The 10191-nt window shown below is 46.1% G+C and overlaps 1 protein-coding gene across 1 annotated transcript in view; it reads left to right on the forward strand.

Annotated features, from left to right (window-relative positions):
• LOC102860888 (iron/zinc purple acid phosphatase-like protein-like) overlaps positions 1-4360 on the forward strand; it is a 33704-nt gene extending 29344 nt beyond the window's left edge. Inside the window, exons 11-12 of the mRNA XM_006901121.1 lie at positions 1649-1786; positions 4289-4360. Coding sequence (XP_006901183.1) covers positions 1649-1786; positions 4289-4360 — 210 coding nt within the window. The remainder of the gene's footprint in view (positions 1-1648; positions 1787-4288) is intronic.
• The last annotated feature ends 5831 nt before the right edge of the window (positions 4361-10191 follow it).

A 10191-nucleotide genomic window follows, 5' to 3' on the forward strand; every position in this document is an offset into this window, starting at 1 on the left:
TGCCACAGTGCTTGTCAAAGCCAGTTCTGATTAATCTCCTTTGTCAGTGTGTCCTTTGCTATTCCCTATCACTCCTCCCTGAGAGAGACTGCACCCTGATTCATAAGGAAAAGGGGATGGTGTATTCTCTTAGCTACTTCCTGCTGAAAAGGGCCTCCCTGTAATTGTAATTTCCATTTATCCTTCTATATTACCCCTTCCTTCGGCAAATGAGTCAGCTCTCTCTCTCGCTCTCTCTCTCTCTCTCACCATTTTATTTAGAAGTTTCAGGGGAAATGAGGTCCCAGGATCACCTGCACTTCAGAAAAGAAAATGAGGTTCTTTTGACTAACTATAACTCACCCTCTAGTGGGTTTTCAGAGGTTGTGAATTGCACGAGAGGAGAGTGCCCATCTTTCTTCCACAGAGGAGCTAGTGGATTCAAACTGCCTGCTTTTGGCTTGGTAGTGCAACTTCTTACCCCTGAGACACCACAACTCTCTGCTGAGCCATGGAGATGGACTTTGTTTCAGGCTCGAAGAGTAACTAAAGTTCGTGGTCTCAGGACTTCCATTGGTCTCTATCACACTAATATTTGTTATGCTTTGAAATTTCTTTTCACATTTTCTCCAAGACTGTCCAGGGTCTTCTACTTTGGTCCCTTTTAGGGAGGTTAGCAGTAGTACCTGGGGTCACCATCACCCACTTCTTTTACCATCCAGTGATAAGCCTTACCTCCATTAATTTTTCAAGTGATGGCTGCAAAATCTTTTCCTCTCAACTCATCACCTTCTCTGTTCTTGGCTTTCTGCTGCAAGAACAAACCCTCTCCAGCACTGCAGTTTTAAAGAGCTTTCTTTGAGGGTACAGTGTGCCTTTGAATTGAAACTCACTGATCTTTTCTATGTTGTAGATTGCTTTTCTTATAATTTTGGCTATCTTTCTGGATTATCCTCATTCTCTGAAAAAACTCTGAGAACATAGTGCACTATATATTGTTCAGTTAACCACAAGCTCATTTGTTCAAATGTAGCAGTTGCTTTAAGGGAGGAAGACGGGCAATCTCCTCCTATGTGATTCTTAGCTTCAGAAACATGATGGAAGCCAAGAGCTGGACTAGAATTTACAGCCATGGGTGAGCTGCTTCTTTGTGATGGCTGTAATTTTTCATTCTCTTTAAGGGGAATAATTTTAAATCCCTTTTAAGGGGATCTCTAGTGGCCTAGTGGGAAAGGAATTGCACTGTCAAACCAAAAGCAGCTGGTTCAAATCCATCAGCTGTTCTGAGGGAGGAAGGTGAACAGTTTCCCCTCATGCAATTTACAGCCTCGGAAAATCCCCTGGAGGGTCAGCTGTGAGTTGGTTCCACAGCTGCACAGAGCAATATGCCTTTGAGAGGCTTTCACTGATGGCACTAAGACGGTTTCCAGATAAAAACTTTGACAGAAAATGTGGCAGTGAACTGTCCTGGGCAGCTGTGTGCATTTCTTTAGAAGCAGAAACTTGGGGCAGGGCAAGTCTGGCTGAATCAAAATGCTTGATTGTCAGCATTATTGAGGTCAAGTCTTAGCTAACTTTGGCTTCCTTGTGGGAGTCAGGCACTGGCCTGCAGATCTTTCCTGCCCCTCCACATGCCCCTGCCCCTGGTCTGACAGATTCTTTCTGGCAGGGCTGTGAGGAGCGGCTGACTTCCTTTTCCCTCTTCCCTCGACCCTGGAGCGCTGTGCGCGTGAAGGAATATGGATACACACGACTCCACATCCTCAACGGGACCCACGTCCACATCCAGCAGGTTTCCGATGACCAGGTCGGTGAGAGGCTGGCCCTGTTTCCCGGCCTGAACAACCAGCCTTTGTGTGTTAAGTCTGAGTGTTTCCAAGTGTGAATTTTACATCTAGAAAATCTGGGTTCAAATCCTGCTGCAGGTGCTTAGCAGCCTGGATAACCTTGAACAACTTGATTCATCCATTTGAGCTTCAGTTTTTCCATTGGCAAAATAAGCATGATAGTTTTTTCTACCTCATAGAATCATGTGGGACTGTTTAATGCTTAGGATAGCATCCAGAACAAGAGAACTGCTTTAAGTATTTATTATTATGAGGTGGGGGAAGAAAAAGCAGACAGAAAATCAGTATGCTAGTGTGTGATAAAGGTGATTGAGGGCTACGTGGATTCAAGTAGCAATGGCTAACTTATTTTTGGTGTCTATGAATTTTTGAGCATCAGATCTATCTTTGAAGACGTGCAGCCAGAATGGTCCTTAGAACTGAGAATGGGGAGGCATCATCTCAGATAGTTTAGGCATGTTATTAGAAGGGGCTAGTCCTTGGAAAAAGAGATCATGCTCGGTACAGCAGAGAATCATAGAAAAAGAAGACCCTGAATGAGATGGATTGGCCCAGTGACTGCAACAATGGGCTTAAGTACAGAAGAGATTGTGAGGGGGGCAAGATGTGAGGGTGTTTTGTTATGAGGGTCACTGTAAGTCAGAACCAACTCTGCACACTCAGTAGCAACAACATTGTGCGAACAAACACTTTATCATTAGCTGGGTAGAGATACATTATTGTTGTTATGTGCTTTCCAGTCCAAACCAACTCATAGCTAACTCCCCAGCCAGTTCTCAGAAGATGAAAACCATGTGAGAGGAGGCTGTCCATCTTTCTCCCTCAGAGCAGCTGGTGGATTTGAAGTGCTTGCCTATGAGATGGCAGCACAACTCCTTACCCACTAGGCCACTGGAGGGCTCCATACATAGACACAGAGATATAGGAAGATACCACAGGGGAATCACTCATTTATAGATCTAGTTAGATAAATAGATAAGGATATGGGCTGTTGATGAGTATCGTCAAGTTGGAACCAATTAATAGCTGACCCACCTGCAGATTTTCAAAGGAAATTGAGAGGAGAGTGCCCATTCTTCTCCCGTGGAACAACTGGTGGATTCAAACAGTGTACCTTTGTGTTGGTAGCACAATTCTTTACAACTCAGTCACCAGAGCTTTCTAGATATAGATATAGATACATAGTTATAAAGAAATAAAAACACATAGGTATAGATAGCTATAGGGAGATATAGATACTCTGATGGCCAAAGTCAGTAAGAAACTGCTTTACAAAGTTGCACAGTTCAAATCCATCAGCTGCTCTGTGGGAGAAGGATGGACAATCTCTTTCTGATCAACTAACAGCCTTTGAAAACCCACAGGAGGGTCAGCTATGGGTCGGTTCGAACTCAGTGATACTCAACAACAACGCAATAACAGGTATACAGTAGATACATTGATTGATAAATACATATACATAGATGTAGGTAGATACCTAGATAGAATGATAGATAGAGTTAAATAGTTACAAACAGAACTATCCTCACGTCAACTCCAACTCATGATGACCTTAAGAAGGAATATCTCCAGGTCCGGCATTATCCTCCCAGTCATCCACTGCTGCAGCCATTGTGCCAGTCCGTCTCACAGTGTCTTCTGGGACCTTGCTAGCCTCTTAACTACAGATTTGCCAGCATTTTAATCATCCCAGCAGTCCCATAGGGATCACATTCTCTCCATTGTCCAGATGCAAGAACTGAGGCCAGTGGAAGAGAAGTAACTTACCTAGGCTCACCCAGCCGGAATGTGGTCAAGCTGGGATCTGACCCCACACAGCACACTCTTTTGCTTTTTCCATTACAAGTAATAATTTTGTTTGCAGTGCATGCACTGTGTGCTTCCTTCCACCCCGGTCTCTCAGTGACCTCTAGGGAGCACTCCATGGTTTTCTGTATTTTCTTAAAGACAGACATTAAGATCACTTGGAGAATGGCTGTGCTGGAGATGTAAGCCGAGGTTTGTGTGACTCCAGGGTTTATGCTCTCTTAATAGTAACCGACTCTTCTTGTATTCATCTCATGCACTTTGGGTGTATTATCAGGAAGGGCCAATCCCTGGAGAAAGACATCATGCCTGGTAAAGTGATGAGTGAGGGAAAGATAGGCAGAGTCTCAGGATCACTATGAGTTAAGTCAACTTGATGACACCTAGCAATAACAACATATAGTGTTGCCATGTATAGGACTTCCTTTTACACCCTTTAGCAATACGCTATCTAATCCCTACAATATCTGTGAGGTAGGTACCATTATTATTATCTCCATTGTTCAGATAAGAAAACTGAGACTCAGAGAGGTTTAGCAACTTGCCTGAGGTCACACAGCCCATCAGAGGCAGAGCTGGGATTTAAACCCAGCCTACTTGGCCCCAGAGTACAGGGCTTTAGTCCTCATTGCCTTCCTTGCTTTTGTCCCTGGCAGGATGGCAAGATCGTGGATGACTTCTGGATGGTGAGACCCCTGCACAACCGGATGATGTACCTCTCGGGATGAGAGGGCAATTCTTACCAGGAACCCAAGGTGCTGCTGACTTGGCCAGTGGGACCAGACACTGCTCAGGCCTGGGCAGGGAGTCAGGGCAGGTCCCGACTTCTTTGCCCTCCTGAGGCCCCTCAGAAGGTGGACACAACCCTGAGGGAGCTGGGGTGACTCCTGGAGAGAAGGAGTCCTGGCCAGCTGTGGAGGGTGGGCAGGTAGGTGGGCACAGAATGAAGCAGGGAGGGTGTCAAGCGGCCACACCTTCTGCATGACCGACTGGGCTGGGCACCCGTAGAGCCTTGTGAATAAAGAGGTTTGTGCCTGCAGCTTTGTGGATTTTGCATTTCTGCCGGAGATGCACTCTGGGCCTCTCCTGCCCATTCCAGCCACTTGGATACAGCTTTCAGGACACCACTCACCAGCAGGTGGCGATAGTGGCATTCTTTTTCCAGCCTGGTCCTCAAAGCCAGCTCCAGCTTTACAGTTCAAAGACTACTAACCTACGTCTCTTGGTACCTCCATTCCCCTACTACTGTTTAGTCTGGAAAGTGGAGGAGTATTTGCACTGAGCACTTGGAACAACTGATGAACCTCACCATGTCATAGACCCACCCTTCTCCTTCCTCCTTTCCTTGCCTCCTCTTTTTGTAGCCCTCCATTCCTTCAGCAGTTACTCACTGAGCATCAACCAAGGTGCAGCTGATATTCTTATTAGTTGGGTGGACAATAAACAAAATAAATAAGCAAAATAGATAGCAAAAGAGCTCCTGTTATGGGCTAAGTGGAAGCAGAGAAGGGACTGAGTGTTGTGTTGTCATGCGGGTGGGAGGGTAGCATGGCATTTGTCCAAGGAAACTTTACTTGATCTGAAGGAGAGACAGAAATAGATGTGTGGACAGACAGCTTGAGGAAGAGTGTTCTAGGAAGAGAGAACAGCCAATACGAAGGCCATGGGGCAGGAATGGAGCAAGATGAGGGAAGGGAGAGTGGACAGGAGGTGAAAGAGGTGACAAGGTCAGATTATTTGGGGTCTCAGAGAAAGACAGGAAGACCTTTAATGAGATGGATTGACACAGTGACTGCAAAAATGGGCTTGAGCATGGCGGTGGTCATAAGGATAGCACAAAGAAGCCATGTGGTTATACCAAAGGCACGCAGTTCTAATCTACCAGTTGCTCCATGGGAGAAAGGATAGCACAGATAAGGTAAGATTTCCATCTGTTGTTCCTGAGGTCACTATGAGTTGGAAGTGACACGAAGGCCACAGTCAGGACTTCATCCTTTACACTGAGAGAGAGGGAGCTTTGGCCAGGCCCTAACAGGATGGGCTCTCACTCCAAGGGTCCTGGAACTGAGATTCTGCCCCAGGGGGAGACCATGGGCTCTTTCAGCCTTCTCAGATCTCATGTCCGTACCAGCCCCAACCTGTCCCAGCTACAGAGACCTCCTTCACATGCCAAGCTCTTTCTCACCTTGTTTTTGTTTTTGTGTGCCATGGAATCAGAACCAACTCATAGCTTCATGCAGTGGGTTTTCAGAGGCAGGAAATCACATGGGACGAGATTATGCTTCTCCCTTGGAGGAACTGGTGGATTCACACTGTATGTCTTTGGGATTACACTGCAGTTTCTTACCACTGGGACACCAGAGCTCCCTATGCAATGGTCTTTGTTGAGGCAACAAATATTTATGAAGCATTTGGTTTGTCCTGGGCAATGCTGGGCCCCCTTCTGGACTTCACCCTTCTGGAGACCCTTTCTCGCCTTAGAACCTGGATGCTGGCCATTTGCCTTGCCTCATCTGAGGCCTGGTACCTTCACAACCCAAGCCTCAGCCCCAGTGTCCTCTCCCTGTTTGTAGCTCTTCTTGTAGCCAAAGGCCCTTGACTCCCTACTGTTTTCAGCTCATACCATTGTGATTCGTATGATGTTCAGAACAGATCTCCAGGCCCTTCCTACTCTGAACAGAAAGTTCCTCTGACATTAGTTCAGCGTCACAGCAACATGCTTCCAATTCTACACTTCTCTTGTGGATTGATGAACTTGTTCCTTGTCTGTCTCCTTTCACCCCAACCCCTCCCCCAATGGGAGGATCTGTAAGATTGGTTCATAAGTCCCTCACTTCCTCCGTGAAGCTCTCCCAGACTCCTTTCTCAAGCTGAGTTTAGGCCTCTGTTCACATATGGGCTATAACTGTCTAGGGGTGTGTCCCTACTGGGCTTACCACCCAGGAGAGTAGAGCCCAGAACTGGCCCCAGCATTGCCCAGGACAAGGTAGATGCTTCATAAATATTTGTTCCCTTAACAAAGGCCGTCACATGCCACTTCCAGCCAGACAACATGAAGGTTAGTAACGAATCAGCCCTTGTCAGGTCACAGGCTGGCAGGAAGAGTTACCCAACCCTGGTGAGGAGCTTTGAAGGAATGTCACCAGGGGATGGACCAAGGCCACAAACTCACACAGAGAGTCCCCGTGGGCTGTGCCAAGGCCCTGAGCTGGGTTCTCCATGTGGATATGCTCTGCCCTAGCAGGTGGGTGGTGCTGTGGACATTTCCAGGGAATGTGGTCCACAGATGACAAAGGCCTGACACTAAAACCAGGGCGGGTGGGGAAACCCAGTTGCTGTCTTGTTGACTCCAATGGTGGAATAGAACTTTGTTCCACAAGGTTTTCAGGAGCTAGTTTTTTTCAAGCGTACATTAACAGCCCTTTCTTACAAGGTGTCTCTGGGTGGACTTGAACTTCCAATCTTTTGATTAGTAGAGAGCATATTAACCTTAGCACCATTCAGGGACTCAGGAGCTGAGCAGAAGCTGTATAAAGCCCCACTCTGCTGCTGCCTGGTGACTGTTGCCCACCCACTCTGACTTTCTGTTTCTTTTATCTGAAACTTAGAAAGACAGTGCTCTGTCTTGGGGATTAAATGGGGTTGGAAGCCTTGGTGTCATCCTTGACTTGGCTTTTTCTCATGAACCACATCCAGTTAGCTTGTCAGTTCTGTTGGCTATGCTTTTAAAATCTATTAAGGCCCTCTCCATCCCTCCTGCCTCTGAGGCCTCCACCTAGTTCCTGCCCGCTGTCATCTCATGCCTGGAGCATCCCAGCAGCTACTCTTCTGGTCTCGGGGCTCACTGCCCACTATGTCCCCTACCGTAACTGGGCTTACAGCCCTCCTACGATCCTACATTGCAGAGAAAAAGATAAGGTTCCCCTGCCCACCCCCACATAGTCTGCGCATGTCATCTCCCTCCACCCAGCCCTCACCCACTCTGCTCCAGTCAGGTGGACCTCTGAGAATGCATAAACCTACCCTTTGTCTCATTCACTTTGGGTATGTTGTCAGTTCCAGTCCTTGTAAAAGACCTCATGCTGGGAAAGGTGGAGGGTCAGCAAAGGAGAGGAAGACCTTCAAGGATCTGGAATGATCCAGCAATTGTAACAATTGGCTCGAGCATGGCAAAGATTGTGGAGGTTAGGATCTGTTGTTCACCAGGTCACTGTGGGTCAGGGTTGACTCAATGGCCCCTCAGCCTTGGGAGTCTGTCCTTCAGGTGTCCACCTGGTCCCCATTGCAGGTTCCTTGATGTCACTTCCTCAGTGAATCTTCCTCTTATCACCTTACTTCACATAGCTCCCCCCTCTTCCCTCCCTTCCCCTCTCTCCTCCTTTCCTGCTTTATTTTTCTTCAAAGCATCATGGGATCTGTGGTAATAGTGACATTCTTAATTACTTACCTTTCATCTCCTTTAGAATATGAGATCCCAAGGGCCAGGGATTTCTGCAGATTCTGTTCACCCCTGGAACCCCCAAACCCGCTGCTGTCCAGTCAGTTCTGATTCATAGCTGAGCCCTCACTGGAGCTCCAAGGCTGTGAATCAACTGTCCATCTTTCTCTCTCTCAGAGCCTATGGTGGATTTGAACCAATGACCCTTCAGTTAGCAGTGCAGCACCCACACAGCACCACCAGAGCTCCTCTCTGGAATTCAGCAAGCACTCCGTAAACATTGCTGAGAGAAGGAAGGAGTGATGAATATGAGTGAGGTGCTTAGCACAGCATCTGCCACAAGAGTGTAATGGAGCCTAGGGATGATGGATGGTGATGTGGGTGAATCAGGTAGAAGCTGGCCCCTTGGGGTGGTCCTCTGCAGGCTGCAAGGGAGAAAGTCATGCACAGAGGATTTTTACACCTGTGGTGAGTGACATGGGCACGAGCAGTTACAGGCTGAAGAGCTGGAGCCCCAGAGGCTTCTGGGAGACCAGGCTGAACACGGTCTTTGAAGGTGATGTAGATGACCCCCAGCAGGTCGGAACCTGTGCCCCCACAGAGGATAGCAAGGTCTGGGAGCAGGAGATCACCTGTCTGATCTACTTAACTCCAGACAGACTGGCAGGGAGGAAGCTTCTGGATCTCTGAGTGCATTCACTGAACAAACATCTGCTCACTAACATGCTTTATTGCTTAAGTGGGCAGTGGTGCTTCAGAGATTGAATTTTCATCTTTCATGACAGAGTCCTGGTTTGGCCCCAGTCAATGCACCTCTCTGGGAGTCACTGTCCATCCATGAGTAGAGGTGTAGAGGCCGCTGTGATGCTTTAGAGGAGCTTTCAGATGAAAAGAGACTACAAAAAAAGACCTGGCAATAATCTTCTGAAGAGCACACAAATCACAATGGGCTTTTTGGACAGTTTTCCCCCTCATCTGTTCTAGTGCAGTATTCATTATTTATCCACTTTTCCCCCATTCTCTCCCTACTCCCACCTCCATTTCTGTCCTATTTTATAACAGTGGTGTTAAGCAGTATTTGTCTTTTTGTAACAGATATTTCACTCAGCATAATGTTCTCCAGTCTCTCCCATGTTGTGTAATGTTTTATGTGTCCATTGTTTTTCAATGCTGTGTAATATTCCATTGTATGAACTGTAGTTTTTCTATCCATTTATTTGTTGATGGGCACTTAGGTTGCTTCCATCTCTTTGTAATTATGAATAACATAGCCATAAACATGGTTGTGCATACATCTGTTTGAGTTGTGACTCTGGTTTCTCTAGGGTATATTCCCAGTAGTGAGATTTCTAGGTCAAATGGCATTTTAATTTCCAACTTTTTGAGAAAGCAACAGACTGTCTTCCCTAGTGGCTGTACCATTTTACTTTCCCATCAGCAGTGAATAAGAGTTCCAATCTCTCCACAACCTCACTAGCATTTGTTGTTTGCTGCCCTGTTGAACTAATTTGGAACAAGATATGTGTTGCAAAGTGGACTTGGAAGAGAGTGGAGGGAGGGAGAGGGAAGAAAATGTGCAACAATAAATGAATAATAATGAAATAAAACCAACAACAAACTCACTGACATTATGTGGACTGACATAAGCTTACATATAGTTAAGATTCCCTAGAGAAGAAGAATTTTTTCTAAAGAGTGAATTTATGCCCCAGGAAGATGAAGAGCATAATTTTTGGTCTTTATAGTAATATAATCTTATTTTTAATAATCATAGATGTATTTGTAAATACTAAATGTCATATAAGCCACAATTATAAAACAGTATAAAAACAATATATTTGTATTGCATAATAACATTTTATTCAGATTTTTAAATATCACAGTGGGCTTGATCTGTAACCCATCATGGGGTAGGGCAGGTCTAGACAGAGCTCTATCACTTTGTGGTGGGGTTACCTTAGGATGGTCAGGGCAGGTAGCATGAGTTGCACTAATTCAGCATAAGGAGTTTCTCTTGATTACAACCAAGACCTATGAAAGATGCACACACCTATTATAATCAATAGGGAACTCTGGTGGCCTAGTAGGTAAGGAGTTGTGCTACTAAGCCAAAGGTACATG

This window comes from Elephantulus edwardii, unplaced genomic scaffold (genome assembly GCF_000299155.1).
Source record: "Elephantulus edwardii isolate Elephantulus edwardi_28Jun2011 unplaced genomic scaffold, EleEdw1.0 scaffold00308, whole genome shotgun sequence".
In the NCBI taxonomy this organism is placed as follows: Eukaryota; Metazoa; Chordata; class Mammalia; order Macroscelidea; family Macroscelididae; genus Elephantulus; species Elephantulus edwardii.